Source organism: Pseudophryne corroboree, chromosome 11 (assembly GCF_028390025.1).
Source record: "Pseudophryne corroboree isolate aPseCor3 chromosome 11, aPseCor3.hap2, whole genome shotgun sequence".
Taxonomy (NCBI): domain Eukaryota; kingdom Metazoa; phylum Chordata; class Amphibia; order Anura; family Myobatrachidae; genus Pseudophryne; species Pseudophryne corroboree.
The window spans coordinates 341,390,566-341,408,856 of record NC_086454.1 but is presented as its reverse complement, the minus strand read 5'-3'; the positions used below and the strand labels follow the sequence as shown (position 1 = coordinate 341,408,856).

At 48.4% G+C, this 18,291-nt stretch overlaps 1 protein-coding gene across 7 annotated transcripts in view; it reads left to right on the top strand.

The window, feature by feature from the left end:
• The window catches only part of LOC134969748 (fatty acyl-CoA hydrolase precursor, medium chain-like), an 88,204-nt gene that overhangs the window by 52,357 nt on the left and 17,556 nt on the right, over positions 1 to 18,291 (top strand). For 3 of the 7 annotated variants that reach the window (XM_063945903.1, XM_063945901.1, XM_063945900.1), the window contains exons 5-7: positions 6,337 to 6,396; positions 8,648 to 8,801; positions 9,078 to 9,185. In XM_063945903.1, the coding sequence (XP_063801973.1) occupies positions 6,337 to 6,396; positions 8,648 to 8,801; positions 9,078 to 9,185 (322 nt within the window). Of the gene's footprint in view, positions 1 to 6,336; positions 6,397 to 8,647; positions 8,802 to 9,077; positions 9,186 to 18,291 lie in introns of those variants that run through there. The other 4 variants (XM_063945904.1, XM_063945902.1, XM_063945906.1 and 1 more) reach the window with 3 other exon arrangements.

The following is an 18,291-nucleotide window of genomic DNA, read 5'->3' as shown; positions in this document are numbered from 1 at the left end:
ATCAACACCGGTTGTGAACACAAAGCCACTTTTAACGCTTGGAACGCCTTTTCTGCATCAGGGTTCCATTTCACCACATTTGACTGCTTCCCTTTGGTAAGGTCTGACAACGGCACCGCTGTGGTCGCAAAATTAGGAATAAACCGTCTATAGTACCCAGTAATTCCCAAAAAAGCCCTTACCTGTTTTTTATTCACTGGACGAGGCCAGTTTTGAATAGCATCAACTTTATTCAATTGGGGCCTAATCAGACCTCTGCCTATGGTGAAGCCCAAGTATTTGACCTCCTCCATTGCGAGGCAGCACTTCTTTGGGTTAGCAGTTAACCCTGCCTCTCTGATTGAGTCCAGTACTGCTTGTACTTTAACCAAATGTGACCCCCAGTCTGTACTGTGAATTACCACATCATCCAAATAGGCAGCTGCATATTTTCTATGGGGCCTCAAAATTTTATCCATCGCCCGTTGAAAGGTTGCTGGAGCCCCATGCAACCCAAAGGGTAACATCTTATACTGGTACAGCCCCTCCGGAACCGAAAAGGCTGTTTTTTCTTTGGCGCTATCAGATAAAGGTATTTGCCAGTAACCTTTGGTCAGGTCCAATGTGGTGAAAAACCTGGCTGTTCCCAGCCTTTCTACAAGCTCATCCACACGGGGCATGGGGTATGCGTCAAACTTGGACACCTCATTTAACTTACGAAAGTCATTACAGAAGCGTATGCTACCGTCGGGCTTCGGGATGAGCACTATGGGACTGGACCACTCACTGTTAGACTCCTCTATGACTCCAAGTTCTAACATGGTTTTAACTTCCTTAGAAATAGCTTCTCGCTGAGCTTCAGGAATCCTATATGGCTTTAAATGAACCCTGACCCCTGGTTCTGTGACAATGTCATGTTTTATTATGGTCGTTCGGCCAGGCAGCTCTGAAAATACCTCCCTATTTTGGATGAGAAATTCTTTAACCTGATTGTTCTGATCAGCTGATAATGTCTCTGACACCTTCACTGCGGGAAGCAACCGGGGTGAAGACACCGAAGGGCAAGGCTCCGCTGACAGAGACAACCTATCTTTCCAGGGTTTGATTAAGTTAACATGGTAGATCTGTTCGGGTTTTCTCTTTCCCGGCTGGTATACTTTGTAATTAACCTCATTCACTTTTTCCCTAATCTCAAATGGACCCTGCCATTTAGCTAGGAATTTGCTTTCCACAGTGGGTACCAAAACAAGAACTCTATCTCCAGGAGCAAATTCCCGTATCTTGGCACTCCGGTTATAGACCCTCTGTTGAGCACTTTGGGCCTGTTCCATGTGCTCTCTGACAACAGGTACCACGGCTGCAATCCTATCCTGCATTTGTGTTACATGCTCAATAATGCTTCTATAAGGAGTGGGCTGTCCTTCCCACGTCTCTTTGGCAACATCCAACAGCCCTCTGGGGTGTCTACCATACAACAAATCAAATGGAGAAAACCCCGTAGAGGACTGAGGAACTTCTCTGATGGCCATTAACAAGTAGGGCAACAAACAATCCCAGTTTTTCCCATCTCTCTCAACAACCTTTTTTAACATACTTTTTAATGTTTTATTAAACCTTTCCACCAACCCGTCAGTTTGGGGATGGTAGATGGACGTCCTGAGGTGAGTGACCTTAAATAACTTGCACAATTCTTTCATGATCCTTGACATAAATGGAGTACCTTGGTCAGTCAAAATTTCTTTTGGTATTCCCACTCTACTAAATACCTGCACCAGCTCCCTAGCTATCGCCTTGGTTGTGATAGTGCGTAAAGGGACAGCCTCAGGATATCGAGTGGCATAGTCCATAATTACCAGGATATACTGATGGCCCCGAGCAGACTTTAACAAGGGCCCCACGAGATCCATGGCTATTCTGTCAAACGGGACCTCTATAATAGGCATGGGAACTAGTGGGCTCCTGAAATGGGGTCTAGGGGCATGATACTGGCATTCAGGACAGGAAGAACAATATTCAGACACTTCTTTATAAACCCCTGGCCAAAAGAACCTTTGTAAAACTCTTTCAGTGGTTTTTTCTGCCCCTAAATGTCCTGCGGTAACGTGACTATGAGCTAAATCTAGTACCGTTCTCCGATAAGGCTGGGGAACTACCAGCTGTTCCACCACATCCTCACCCCTTTTGACAATGTGGTACAAGAGCTCATTACAGATGGCCATGTGGGGATACGTAACCCTGTCACCTGGTACCACAGGTTCCCCATTAACAATCTTAACATTCTCTCTAGCCTTTATTAAGGTAGGATCCTTTAACTGTTCAGACGCAAACAGATCCTTCTTTACCTCCAGGTCAGGCACGCTTTCAGTTCTAACTACTATGTCTCTGTTCCCGGCAAGAGGGTCCTCACTGGACTCCCCATCTGTCACTTCCCCAGCCAAACTAGCAAAAGGCAAAGGGCCAGAAAGTTCCGAAGACCCACGTACATCCAAAAAATCACCGGTATTATCAACTGGCTTTTTACTTCTCACATCTGTTGATAACCGTGATTCCCACAGTTTCCAAAAATGAGGAAAATCCCTCCCTATTATGGCCTCATGCACCAAGGTAGGGACCAGTCCCACTTTAACCATTGCTGACCCACAACAAGTTTCTATATTCACCTCAGCAGTGGCATAATATTGGGTATCCCCATGTATGCAAGTTACCCCAATAGGTATTTGCTGGACCTTTAAGGGGTTCACTAACCCAGCTTTCACGAGGGTAACTAAACTTCCTGAATCTAGCAAGGCCTCTACCCGGTTACCTTCTAAGAACACATCACACATTTGTTTTTCCAGCTCAGGTGAAGGTACCACAGTACAGGCTAACCTAGCAAAGAAAGACATTCTGCGACATTCAAAGGCAGCATCACATTGCATGGGTTCTTGCGTGACTGGGCAATTGGCAATAACATGACCTGGCATACCACACCTAAAACATTTAACCACACGATTATCAACCCATTTGGGCAGCATAGACCGTTCTAGCCCCATTGGCCTGTTTCCAGGGCCAGTGTTTACAGTCTCTCCAGCCTTGCGTTCTCTTAACCGCCCAGCAACGTTTTCCCACGGAACAGTCTTACCAGTCTTTACTGAAGGGCGCTGTCGAGGATCTATGGGTTGCTGGGTGGTCATCAGTAGTTCCTCTGCTGCCAAATACCTCTCTACCATGTCCACTAATTGGTCAGCAGTACCCGGGTTTCCATGGCTCACCCACTTGCGCAGGACCATGGGCAAAGATCTCAAGTAGCGGTCCATGACGACTCTTTCCACCATCTGGGGACCAGTTAATGTCTCTGGCTGCAGCCATTTTTTTGTTAGCTGAATAAGGTCGTGCATCTGGGAGCGCGGAGGCTTCTCCATGGCGTACAGCCAACGGTGCACCCGTTGCGCTCGTACTGACAGCGTGACTCCCAGGCGGGTCAGGATCTCAGTCTTTAGTTTATCATAGTCCCGAGCCTCAGCAGGGCTTAAATCAAAGTAAGCTTTTTGGGGCTCACCTGACAGGAAAGGTGCCAGCAGACTGGCCCACTGTGCTTTCGGCCAGTTCTCACGCTCGGCAGTCCTTTCAAACGTGGTCAGATAGGCCTCCACATCATCAGCCTCTGTCATTTTCTGCAGGAAGTGACTGGCTCGTATAGAACTAGAGCTGGTTGGAGCACTGACGGCCACATCTCCAACCCGAGCTGCAAGTCTCTGCACCACTTCTGCTAAGGCCTCTCTATCCTGACGCTGTAGTCTCCAATTTTCCTCCATTGCCACCTGCTGCTGTCGGTTGGCCTCCTGCTGAGCCGCTGTAGCTTGCAGCAAGGCTTTAAGCAGATCCTCCATGTCAACAGATTTTTCAGGTGGCTTTGCAGCTGCTTTCACCCAGGACATATATCAAACCCTCAGGGGTGAGTCTCAGTAACTTCACACTGGGCTGTATCTGCATAAACCACCGTTTTCTGCAGGCCTCACAAAGCTGCTGCTTTCACTTATGCGCAGAATGGCCTGCTCGCATTCTCCACCAAGTTGTAACACTGTAGGGGTGCAAGGTGCCTTTTCCTGGGGAATATGGCAGCACGCAGCAGCTGAGGAACAACACAAGTCCAGTTTCTGGTACAACTGACCCCGGCCAGTTTTATTGAAACAGAAAATAAAACAAACCCCAAAATAAAAATACCTTGCCTGTCCGGCACTAACTAAACATAAGATGTTCCTAACTGTCACTAAACAAAACACAGAGTTCTTCAGTACATACTGTATAGCTTACTTGCATCAGAAAGCGTGTCTCTCACACACAGATCCTGCAGCCTTCCCAGGCAGTCTGCCCATACTAATCAGGTTAGAAGCACTATATCACTCTTACACAGCTGAAACCCTGATTAGCCCTCTGTGAGGCCAAAGACCCGAACTGGGCCCAATGTCTAGAACTCGCCTTATCTCTCTCTCAGAGCCTTTACCCAGCTTTTACAGCAAACTGAAAAGGTTCAGACAAAACAAAAAGCATTTTTCCTAGAAGTTAACATTTTCTAAAACATGTAAGACAAGAACCTGGGACAAATATACCTGCCCTCAAACACTATCCCAGTGTTCTTGTCACAATATATATATATATATATATATATATATATATATATGTGAACAGAAATAGGTAAAAGTGAGGTAACTTTATATGTATAATTTATATATTTACACTTTAAATTGTTCTCTCTGTTGTAACACAAGGTAGACAATGTAAAAAGGAAAAATAATTCATGTATGTACTATGTACCCCAGTTATATGTATTTGTATTGATATGTATTCATATACATGCTAAAATATATATTCTGTGTAAACCTATTAATGTACACATTGGTGGCCAGTGAAAATTTCAAACAAATCCTTCTGCTCCTAGCTGTCAATCATTCAGTGGGGTGATTGCCAGTGGGTGGGGCATCACCTCAGGACATACTTGCCTACCCTCCCGGAATGGCCGGGAGGCTCCCAAAAAACGGGTGACCCTCCCGGCCCCCCGGAAGAGCAGGCAAGTCTCCCGATTTACGGGGGTCACCCCCTGCCAGCCGCCCACTTAACGAGTAAAGTGGGCGGTCTGGGCAGGTGATGACGCGATTCTTGTTGAATGGCGTCATCGTAACCACGCCCCCTGCTGTATAATGCCGGTAATCGCGGCATTACACAGTGGGGTGTGGCTTAAATGGCGCTGCCCAGAAGCCACGCCCCATTCCGTCTCTGGTCCGCCCCCCTGTCACGTCACCTCACTGCCCGCCCCCCCCTGCTGAGCCGACGGGCTGCTCTCTCCCGGAGAGAGCAGCCCAGAAGTCGGCAACTATGCCTCAGGAGGGGTCACGTGACCTCTAGGAGAGGGAGATATATAAGAGCTGTCAGTCACAGCTGACAGCAGTCTCCTGATCCCTCCCTCCCGGACTCACCCCCCCCCCCCCCCCCCTGTGTGCTAAGCAGTGGAGCTGTAACATCTTGCTGGGCACAGGGGGAGGGGGAGTGATGCCGGAGAGGAAGCTGGGAACACAGCTGGAGCTGTGATGTCCCTATTATAAATTGTAGTTCACTGACGGCTATACCTGCTCACTGGCCGCCCCACTGGAGATCACAGCAGCCGGGGAGCTGTGACATCTGGTGATGGCAGCGGTTGAAGTGGGCGATGCCAGCATCGCACGTGCGCAGATTCAGAGCCAGCAGCCAGCTTCCGTAGTGTGCAGCCTGTAGTCCTGGTCAGCTGCTGTGACATGTGAAGCAGTGTCCCTGCATCAGCGGTGGTGTGGCAGAGGCGGAGCTCAGGGCTGTTGGTGCAGGACTTTGGAGATGAAATACTCCCTGCGCACACGCCCAGCCTGGGGTGGAGCTGTAGAGGTGACCAGCCGCTGCAAGCCCAACATGTAGGAGCAGCTGGAGGCAGAGCAGCAGATTGATTGGCAGCTAAGGGGTGGATCCAGGAGGCAGTGTTCCCAGTGACAGGCATTCAGGAGGCTGCAGCAGAAATAGCGCTTCCCAGCGCCAGTCTGCGGAGCAGGGAGTCGGGGGAGTACATATACCCCTCGGATTAAAAGGGGAGGGGGGTGGGGGTTACACTAATGCGATGGATCTCAACACAAGTACCCCCAACAGGTCATGTTTTCTGGATGTCTTTGAACCTGTACAGGTGAAATAATTTATGTGGGTCAGTAATTATCCCACCTATTTCCACAGACAGAAATCCTGAAAACATGACCTACTGTGGATGCTGGGTGGTTGGAGCTGAGATATCCTGCTCTAATAGATAATCAGCTCTGTAAATTGGTAAGAGGTGATGTAACTGACGGTGTTTCTCTGTCCTAGTTCTGGCGATCAGAAGTTACCGGGAAACTACGGATTCTTGGATCAGATACAGGCACTCCGGTGGGTTCAGGGGAACATCGCAGATTTTAGAAAGGTCGACATGAGTTTTTTATGCTTTTTTTGTGTCGTTTTCTTTGTAGAGTGACCGGGGACCCCAATTAGTGCACCGCGTCCCCTCGCATGGCTCGCTTCGCTCGCCATGCTTCGGGCATGGTGCCTTCGCTTCGCTCGGCACACTTTACCGTTCCAATCGTAGTCCACGTGGATCGTTAAGTATGAAAAGGTTAAAAAAAAAGACAAAAATCGTGAAAAACTCATGTCGACCTTTTTCCATGTTGACCTTGTTCCTGTCGACCTTTTGTCCATGTAGACCTTTTGTCCGTGTTGACTCAAGGTGTGTCGACCAATTGGCGTTGACCTAAAGTGTGTCGACCTTTGTGCTATCGACCTGGAGTCCGGATACCGGCCCTCCCGCCCCCCCCGGAAAGGTGGGCGAGTGTCCCGCTTTTACTGGCAGCCCCGGCACTCCCCCTCAGCTGTCATCGTAGCTCCGCTGCCTGCTGTACAGTGCCTGTTTTCTCTGCACTGTCTATCGGGGGTGGGGCTACGATGATGCAACTATGGTGCCACGCCTCCAGACTGCTCACTTTCCCCATCGGCCACGCCCCAGGACCGCCCACGTTGCTGCCGGACACGCCCCCATTAGCCTACCACGCTGCAGCCTCCCGGAAGATGGTGCGGCAAGGTAGGCATCTATGATTTACTCAGAATACATCAAACCATTATAAATATCTGTATATCATGTTACTGTGATTCTAGCTTGAACGTGTTAGAGGTTATTGAGAAAAGGCCGGCTAAAGTGGTCAGTGGAAAATAAACACCACTATTGGTTTCTATAACTGTGTACTCTTGTTGTACCAAATTCTTATTGCACCATTACATTCCGTTGGTATCATTTACACATGGGTATTCCCAAGTAGTGTAGGCCCATAAATACTTACCAATACTTGGGTGGAGGCACACTAACGGTATTGTAGGTAGCCCATATACCCCTGGGATTAAAGGGGGGGGGGAGGGTTACACTAATGTGATGGATCTCAACACAAGTACCCCCAACAGGTCATGTTTTCTGGATGTCTTTGAACCTGTACAGGTGAAATAATGTTAGGGTCTCCTGCCCTGTGCTGCCACGTCGTCATGGCAACCGGGAGACAAGTGCTAGCGGAGTAACTTGAGCGCAGCTGATACTCCGGTTCGGGTCTTTTGCTGTGCAGTGGTTACAGGCTCTGTGCACGGCAGGGGATTCGGTGCTGGTTTTTGTGCTCACAGTCTGTGAGGTCTGAGTGGGGCGTGGACAGCACCTGCTTTATAAGGTCTCTTCTCAGGTTAAGCAGATGCTGCTGAATCTTTGTTGGTTAGTCAGTTCCTGAAAGTTAGCCAGTACTGTGTAGCTTTGTATTTGTTGTTGCTTACTGCAAATAGGCCTGGGGATTTGGTACTACACTCTGCCAATCCAGACCTAGCAGTAAGACTGGAGTCAGTCGTTTAACCTGCTGGGGTTCTTTTGCTACTCTGTGAACTTAGCAGGTTTGCGGCTGTATTCTCAGACTGCCTGCCTAAATCCTGTCTCACTGTGCTAGGTGTCAGGGGTCAGTTTAGTGGCAGTAAGCTGAACCTGTGCACTGCAAGTGAGGATTAGGATTGTGGAGACTCTCCTTGTGTCTATCATTCCATCTCTGACCAAGGAGTTTACTGCCACACCCGTTGGTAACCCTTTAGGGTTTTGCTGTTGCCCTTAGCAACAGCATTTCGGGTTCTCTACGTATTAAAACACAACATCTTGCTTTTTTCATCTGAGCATTCCTAATAATAGGGAGACACCCAGTTTCTTAGCCTCTGGGCTTCTCTGTTCACTTTGTGTTTATTTTGTTACCCTATCACCTTCTGTGTACGTAATGTCATATTCCCCAGTCTGTCTGTGAGTTCATTTGTTTTGCATCCCTATCCGTTCAGACACCAGTACATTCCTGCAGGCACTGGTGTGCATAACAGTTCAGACACCAGTACATTCCTGCAGGCACTGGTGTGCATAACAGTTCAGACACCAGTACATTCCTGCAGGCACTGGTGTGCATAACAAATAATTTATGATGGTCAGTAATTATCCCACCTATTTCCACAGACAGAAATCCTGAAAACATGACCTACTGTGGATGCTGGGTGGTTAGAGCTGAGATCTCCTGCTCTAATAGATAATCAGCTCTGTATATTGGTAAGAGGTGATGTAACGGACGGTGTTTCTCTGTCCTAGTTCTGGCGATCAGAAGTTACCGGAAAACTACGGATTCTTGGATCAGATGCAGGCGCTCCGGTGGGTTCAGGGGAACATCGCAGATTTTGGAGGGGACCCCAACTCTGTCACTATATTTGGGGAGTCTGCTGGAGGAATGAGTGCCTCTGCCCTGGTATGATGTATTAGTATCATATTTATAGTGTATTCTCTCTATTTAGCCCACACAAGATGGCGGGTTGAAATTTAATGCTATGAAAAATGTCTCTAAGATTGCACATAACTGTATATATCACTGATGTGTGTTATGGGATGATCTCTCCATGCTAAGACCTCACCCAGGTAATGTGATCAGTGTACAGCGCTAAGAATATTCAATATTTCCTTCTTGATTCTGAAAAGAATTACTGTTATTTAAAATTCTCACATGCTGTGTGTTTTCCATGTCTAGATGGTATCTCCCTTAGCCAAAGGCCACAGACCAATTCCAGAGAGCGGAGTAGCCACCATGCCAGGATTGATTGCCAACTCAGTCAAGGAATTTATTTCTATGAAAAATGTAAGTATCTTCTAATGGAAATAGCTGTCCTGTGGTTATCATGCAAATAACTGCAATCTTACACCAGCACAGACCCAGTCCTGCACCATGGCCCTCATTCCGAGTTGATCGGTCGCAAGGCGAATTTAGCAGAGTTATACACGCTAAGCCGCCGCCTACTGGGAGTGAATCTTAGCTTCTTAAAATTGCGACCGATGTATTCGCAATATTGCGATTACTAACTACTTAGCAGTTTCAGAGTAGCTCCAGACTTACTCTGCCTGTGCGATCAGTTCAGTGCTTGTCGTTCCTGGTTGACGTCACAAACACACCCAGCGTTCGGCCAGGCACTCCCACCGTTTCCCCGGCCACTCCTGCGTTTTTTCCGGAAACGGTAGCGTTTTCAGCCACACGCCCCTGAAACGCCGTGTTTCCGCCCAGTAACACCCATTTCCTGTCAATCACATTACGATCGCCGGAGCGAAGAAAAAGCCGTGAGTAAAATTACTTTCTTCATAGTAAAGATACTTGGCGCAGTCGCAGTGCGAACATTGCGCATGCGTACTAAGCGGATTTTCACTGCGATGCGATGAAAAATACCGAGCGAACAACTCGGAATGAGGGCCCATATACATAAATATGCATTTGTTCCTCTTTATTCTAGCATCTATATCTCAAATCCCTGACATCACTACTCTGTGCTGCTGGAGATCCTGCTCCTGCCATTATATAACTCTCAGTCTGTGACTTCCTGTATCAGTGTGACAGCAGCCTGACATCCCTACTCTGTGCTGCTGGGGATCCTGCTCCTGCCATTATATAACTCTCAGTCTGTGACTTCCTGTATCAGTGTGACAGCAGCCTGACATCCCTACTCTGTGCTGCTGGGGACCCTGCTCCTACCACTATATAACTCTCAGCCTGTGGCTTCCTGTATCAATGTGACAGCAGCCTGACATCCCTACTCTGTGCTGCTGGGGACCCTGCTCCTGCCACTATATAACTCTCAGCCTGTGGCTTCCTGTATCCGTGTGACAGGAGCCTGACATCCCTACTCTGTGCTGCTGGGGACCCTGCTCCTGCCACTATATAACTCTCAGTCTGTAGATTCCTGTATCAGTGTGACAGCGGCCTGACATCTCTACTCTGTGCTGCTGGGGACCCTGATCCTGCCACTATATAACTCTCAGTCTGTGGCTTCCTGTATCAGTGTGACAGCAGCCTGACATCACTACTCTGTGCTGCTGGGGACCCTGCTCCTTCCACTATATAACTCTCAGCCTGTGGCTTCATGTATCAGTGTGACAGCAGCCTGACATCCCTACTCTGTGCTGCTGTGGACTCTGCTCCTGCCACTATATAACTCTCAGCCTGTGGCTTCCTGTATCAGTGTGACCGCAGCCTGACATCCCTACTCTGTGCTGCTGGTGACCCTGCTCCTACCACTATATAACTCTCAGTCTGTGGCTTTCTGTATCAGTGTGACAGCAGCCTGACATCCCTACTCTGTACTGCTGGGGACCCTGCTCCTACCACTATATAACTCTCAGTCTTTGGCTTTCTGTATCAGTGTGACAGCAGCCTGACATCACTACTCTGTGCTGCTGGGGACCCTGCTCCTGCCACTATATAACTCTCAGCCCGTGGCTTCCTGTATCAGTGTGACAGCAGCCTGACATCCCTACTCTGTGCTGCTGAAGACCCTGCTCCTACCACTATATAACTCTCAGTCTGTGGCTTCCTGTATCAGTGTGACAGCAGCCTGACATCCCTACTCTGTACTGCTGGGGACCCTGCTCCTACCACTATATAACTCTCAGTCTGTGGCTTTCTGTATCAGTGTGACAGCAGCCTGACATCACTACTCTGTGCTGCTGAGGACCCTGCTCCTACCACTATATAACTCTCAGCCTGTGGCTTCCTGTATCAGTGTGACAGCAGCCTGACCTCACTACTCTGTGCTGCTGGGGACCCTGCTCCTGCCACTATATAACTCTCAGCCTGTGGCTTCCTGTATCAGTGTGACAGCAGCCTGACATCCCTACTCTGTGCTGCTGGTGACCCTGCTCCTGCCACTATATAACTCTCAGCCTGTGGCTTCCTGTATCAGTGTGACAGCAGCCTGACATCCCTACTCTGTGCTGCTGGTGACCCTGCTCCTGCCACTATATAACTCTCAGCCTGTGGCTTCCTGTATCAGTGTGACAGCAGCCTGACATCCCTACTCTGTGCTGCTGAGGACCCTGCTCCATCCAGTATATGTTTCTCTTCCTATTGCCGGCACACCAGACTATACAGCAGAGCGCTGCCAAACCCTGAATAATATTGTTGACACATCAATTATCTGTACTGTGGAGATGGGTAGATAACTATAAGTAGATGGGTGATTTACGAGCCCGCTGGCAGCTGAGCCTGGCACACACACAGGGTTTGGTTATACAGAGTAACACTGAAGTCCTTTGAGGTGAACACAGGAATCTGCTGCTTTCAGCTCCTGTGAGAATTGTTAGATGGTTTTGTGTGGAATCTTGTGGTGGATTTTCTGTCCTATTTATATACCATGTATCACAATCTCTGACACACATTACACATGAGCGCGGAATCCACTCAGAGTAATAGTGAAGAGAGATACATACTTGTAGCAATTGCAAATATATTTTGCTAATAGTGAAACTGAAACATAAGTATCCATTGGATGGGTTATATCAGTGGCTCCCAAACTGAGTATCATGGCGCCCTGGGATGCCCTCTTTTTGGTGTGTGTGGCCTAATAATGGGAGGCGTGGCCCTGAATACTTAGGAAAAAATACTGAAGAAATAGTACTTCATGTGCCTCCCTGGCCACACTGCTGCCCAGCACACAGCAGTGTGGAGAAGAGCTGAAAGTGCTGCTGCCAGGTGAGATTGGGGGGCTCTTGGGACCCTTCTGGGCCTCTCCATCAGGTCTAGGTAAAACGTACCTGCTTACCCCTCATTCTCGGCACCACTGTGTGCCCTAGCGCCGCTTATGCGCAGATACACTATAGGTGGGCAGTAATTGAAGTAACAGTCTCTTGATTCAGAACTTTTGGACTGTTGTCACTGTCTAGATGCTGGATGTCATTTGTACTATGGACTCCGAGCTCTTGAAAAGTCTCTGTTCCTGTTGTGGACTTCGATTCACACCAATCAGTCTTTGACTGTTGCTTTTGGATCTCCTTAGGCACACAGTATGTAATGTTTTTAAATCCCTCATCATTTCTTCTGGGTGACTTACCGATGTTTGATCTAACAGATGATCTTTTGTTGCGGTTGAACTTCCACGCTGGTAGCCTCTGGTTCAGTTGGTATTGTTGACCTTTTCATCATGTCTACCTTTGCCATGTTGACCAATAGTGGCTGACCTAATGACTGTCAACCTAATTAGGGCGGACCCTGTGATCCATACCAGGTTCAGATCTAACTCGAGCTACTGGCATGTCCAATGACACATGTGCTCTGCATGTCAAAATCCAGCTTTTCTGTAACTTGTATTGTCTCTTTAAATACATTGTCCCTTGACTTGACAAGCTTCCTTGTAGCTGGATTCCACAATCTATAGCCTTTACTTTCATGACCATAACTGCGCATTATGCATTTTATTGATTCAAATCCAGCTACAGTAGCATCTTCTTTCCTTTAGTATATGGACATAAGCAGTACTCCCACATGTTCTTAGATGTTTTACACTTGGTGTTCTCTTTGAACAGGCCTTAATTGGTACTATATGGCAGCTGCAGAGAACAGTGTAAATGGCTTCCACCCATAACTGTTTCTCTAGGTTTATGTTCTTCAGCATATGCCTTGCTTTCTCCATTAGTGCACGCTTTGCTAGTTCACCAACACTTTTTCGCTCTGGACTGTAATCAATGGTCAACTGATGTCCTATTCCATATTTTTTTCTGAATTGTTCCACATCTGTCATGAGATACTCTCCACCGTTATTAGATCTCAGAACTTTGAGTCTGTAGCCTGTTTGCAGACTACAAGAGACTTGTTCAAATCCAATCTTCTTTGCCACTTCAGATCTCTCCTTTAGAAAGTATACAGTAAGTGTGTTTTTTCTCGTGCAGTCATCAATAAATGTCACAAAGTATCTGTATCAACTGACAGTCTTTACTTCCACTGGTCCACAAACATCTGAATGTAATTTTTCATACGTCCTAGAGGATGCTGGGGACACTTCAAGAACAATGGGGTATAGACGGGATCCGCAGGAGACATAGGCACTTTAAGACTTTCAAATGGTGAGACCTGGCTCCTCCCTCTATGCCCCTCCTCCAGACTCCAGTTGATATCTGTGCCCAGGCAGACTGGATGCACTCTGAGGAGCTCTACTCAGTTTCTCTGAAAATACTAGAGATGAGCGCCGGAAATTTTTCGGGTTTTGTGTTTTGGTTTTGGGTTCGGTTCCGCGGCCGTGTTTTGGGTTCGACCGCGTTTTGGCAAAACCTCACCGAATTTTTTTTGTCGGATTCGGGTGTGTTTTGGATTCGGGTGTTTTTTTCAAAAAACACTAAAAAACAGCTTAAATCATAGAATTTGGGGGTCATTTTGATCCCAAAGTATTATTAACCTCAAAAACCATAATTTACACTCATTTTCAGACTATTCTGAATACCTCACACCTCACAATATTATTTTTAGTCCTAAAATTTGCACCTAGGTCGCTGGATGACTAAGCTAAGCGACCCTAGTGGCCGACACAAACACCGGGCCCATCTAGGAGTGTCACTGCAGTGTCACGCAGGATGTCCCTTCCAAAAAACCCTCCCCAAACAGTACATGACGCAAAGAAAAAAAGAGGCGCAATGAGGTGGCTGTGTGAGTAAGATAAGCGACCCTAGTGGCCGACACAAACACCGGGCCCATCTAGGAGTGTCACTGCAGTGTCACGCAGGATGTCCCTTCCAAAAAACCCTCCCCAAACAGCACATGACGCAAAGAAAAAAAGAGGCGCAATGAGGTAGCTGTGTGAGTAAGATAAGCGACCCTAGTGGCCGACACAAACACCGGGCCCATCTAGGAGTGGCACTGCAGTGTCACGCAGGATGTCCCTTCCAAAAAACCCTCCCCAAACAGCACATGACGCAAAGAAAAAAAGAGGCGCAATGAGGTAGCTGTGTGAGTAAGATAAGCGACCCTAGTAGCCGACACAAACACCGGGCCCATCTAGGAGTGTCACTGCAGTGTCACGCAGGATGTCCCTTCCAAAAAACCCTCCCCAAACAGCACATGACGCAAAGAAAAAAAGAGGCGCAATGAGGTAGCTGTGTGAGTAAGATAAGCGACCCTAGTGGCCGACACAAACACCGGGCCCATCTAGGAGTGTCACTGCAGTGTCACGCAGGATGTCCCTTCCAAAAAACCCTCCCCAAACAGCACATGACGCAAAGAAAAAAAGAGGCACAATGAGGTAGCTGTGTGAGTAAGATAAGCGACCCTAGTGGCCGACACAAACACCGGGCCCATCTAGGACTGGCACTGCAGTGTCACGCAGGATGTCCCTTCCAAAAAACCCTCCCCAAACAGCACATGACGCAAAGAAAAAAAGAGGCGCAATGAGGTAGCTGTGTGAGTAAGATAAGCGACCCTAGTGGCTGACACAAACACCGGGCCCATCTAGGAGTGTCACTGCAGTGTCACGCAGGATGTCCCTTCCAAAAAACCCTCCCCAAACAGCACATGACGCAAAGAAAAAAAGAGGCGCAATGAGGTAGCTGTGTGAGTAAGATAAGCGACCCTAGTGGCCGACACAAACACCGGGCCCATCTAGGAGTGGCACTGCAGTGTCACGCAGGATGTCCCTTCCAAAAAACCCTCCCCAAACAGCACATGACGCAAAGAAAAAAAGAGGCGCAATGAGGTAGCTGTGTGAGTAAGATAAGCGACCCTAGTGGCCGACACAAACACCGGGCCCATCTAGGAGTGGCACTGCAGTGTCACGCAGGATGTCCCTTCCAAAAAACCCTCCCCAAACAGCACATGACGCAAAGAAAAAAAGAGGCGCAATGAGGTAGCTGTGTGAGTAAGATAAGCGACCCTAGTGGCCGACACAAACACCGGGCCCATCTAGGAGTGTCACTGCAGTGTCACGCAGGATGTCCCTTCCAAAAAACCCTCCCCAAACAGCACATGACGCAAAGAAAAAAAGAGGCGCAATGAGGTAGCTGTGTGAGTAAGATAAGCGACCCTAGTGGCCGACACAAACACCGGGCCCATCTAGGAGTGGCACTGCAGTGTCACGCAGGATGTCCCTTCCAAAAAACCCTCCCCAAACAGCACATGACGCAAAGAAAAAAAGAGGCGCAATGAGGTAGCTGTGTGAGTAAGATAAGCGACCCTAGTGGCCGACACAAACACCGGGCCCATCTAGGAGTGGCACTGCAGTGTCACGCAGGATGTCCCTTCCAAAAAACCCTCCCCAAACAGCACATGACGCAAAGAAAAATTAAAGAAAAAAGAGGTGCAAGATGGAATTGTCCTTGGGCCCTCCCACCCACCCTTATGTTGTATAAACAGGACATGCACACTTTAACCAACCCATCATTTCAGTGACAGGGTCTGCCACACGACTGTGACTGAAATGACGGGTTGGTTTGGACCCCCACCAAAAAAGAAGCAATTAATCTCTCCTTGCACAAACTGGCTCTACAGAGGCAAGATGTCCACCTCATCATCATCCTCCGATATATCACCGTGTACATCCCCCTCCTCACAGATTATCAATTCGTCCCCACTGGAATCCACCATCTCAGCTCCCTGTGTACTTTGTGGAGGCAATTGCTGCTGGTCAATGTCTCCACGGAGGAATTGATTATAATTCATTTTAATGAACATCATCTTCTCCACATTTTCTGGATGTAACCTCGTACGCCGATTGCTGACAAGGTGAGCGGCGGCACTAAACACTCTTTCGGAGTACACACTTGTGGGAGGGCAACTTAGGTAGAATAAAGCCAGTTTGTGCAAGGGCCTCCAAATTGCCTCTTTTTCCTGCCAGTATAAGTACGGACTGTGTGACGTGCCTACTTGGATGCGGTCACTCATATAATCCTCCACCATTCTTTCAATGTTGAGAGAATCATATGCAGTGACAGTAGACGACATGTCCGTAATCGTTGTCAGGTCCTTCAGTCCGGACCAGATGTCAGCATCAGCAGTCGCTCCAGACTGCCCTGCATCACCGCCAGCGGGTGGGCTCGGAATTCTGAGCCTTTTCCTCGCACCCCCAGTTGCGGGAGAATGTGAAGGAGGAGATGTTGACAGGTCGCGTTCCGCTTGACTTGACAATTTTCTCACCAGCAGGTCTTTCAACCCCAGCAGACTTGTGTCTGCCGGAAAGAGAGATCCAAGGTAGGCTTTAAATCTAGGATCGAGCACGGTGGCCAAAATGTAGTGCTCTGATTTCAACAGATTGACCACCCGTGAATCCTTGTTCAGCGAATTAAGGGCTCCATCCACAAGTCCCACATGCCTAGCGGAATCGCTCCGTGTTAGCTCCTCCTTCAATGTCTCCAGCTTCTTCTGCAAAAGCCTGATGAGGGGAATGACCTGACTCAGGCTGGCAGTGTCTGAACTGACTTCACGTGTGGCAAGTTCAAAGGGCATCAGAACCTTGCACAACGTTGAAATCATTCTCCACTGCACTTGAGACAGGTGCATTCCACCTCCTATATCGTGCTCAATTGTATAGGCTTGAATGGCCTTTTGCTGCTCCTCCAACCTCTGAAGCATATAGAGGGTTGAATTCCACCTCGTTACCACTTCTTGCTTCAGATGATGGCAGGGCAGGTTCAGTAGTTTTTGGTGGTGCTCCAGTCTTCTGTACGTGGTGCCTGTACGCCGAAAGTGTCCCGCAATTCTTCTGGCCACCGACAGCATCTCTTGCACGCCCCTGTCGTTTTTTTAAAAATTCTGCACCACCAAATTCAAGGTATGTGCAAAACATGGGACGTGCTGGAATTTGCCCATATTTAATGCACACACAATATTGCTGGCGTTGTCCGATGCCACAAATCCACAGGAGAGTCCAATTGGGGTAAACCATTCCGCGATGATCTTCCTCAGTTGCCGTAAGAGGTTTTCAGCTGTGTGCGTATTCTGGAAACCGGTGATACAAAGCGTAGCCTGCCTAGGAAAGAGTTGGCGTTTGCGAGATGCTGCTACTGGTGCCGCCGCTGCTGTTCTTGCGGCGGGAGTCCATACATCTACCCAGTGGGCTGTCACAGTCATATAGTCCTGACCCTGCCCTGCCCCACTTGTCCACATGTCCGTGGTTAAGTGGACATTGGGTACAGCTGCATTTTTTAGGACACTGGTGAGTCTTTTTCTGAGGTCTGTGTACATTTTCGGTATCGCCTGCCTAGAGAAGTGGAACCTAGATGGTATTTGGTAACGGGGGCACACTACCTCAAGAAATTGTCTAGTTCCCTGTGAACTAACGGCGGATACCGGATGCACGTCTAACACCAACATAGTTGTCAAGGCCTCAGTTATCCGCTTTGCAGCAGGATGACTGCTGTGATATTTCATCTTCCTCGCAAAGGACTGTTGGACAGTCAATTGCTTACTGGAAGTAGTACAAGTGGTCTTCCGACTTCCCCTCTGGGATGACCATCGACTCCCAGCAGCAACAACAGCAGCGCCAGCAGCAGTAGGCGTTACACGCAAGGATGCATCGGAGGAATCCCAGGCAGGAGAGGACTCGTCAGAATTGCCAGTGACATGGCCTGCAGGACTATTGGCATTCCTGGGGAAGGAGGAAATTGACACTGAGGGAGTTGGTGGGGTGGTTTGCGTGAGCTTGGTTACAAGAGGAAGGGATTTACTGGTCAGTGGACTGCTTCCGCTGTCACCCAAAGTTTTTGAACTTGTCACTGACTTATTATGAATGCGCTGCAGGTGACGTATAAGGGAGGATGTTCCGAGGTGGTTAACGTCCTTACCCCTACTTATTACAGCTTGACAAAGGCAACACACGGCTTGACACCTGTTGTCCGCATTTCTGATGAAATACCTCCACACTGAAGAGCTGATTTTTTTGGTATTTTCACCAGGCATGTCAACGGCCATATTCCTCCCACGGACAACAGGTGTCTCCCCGGGT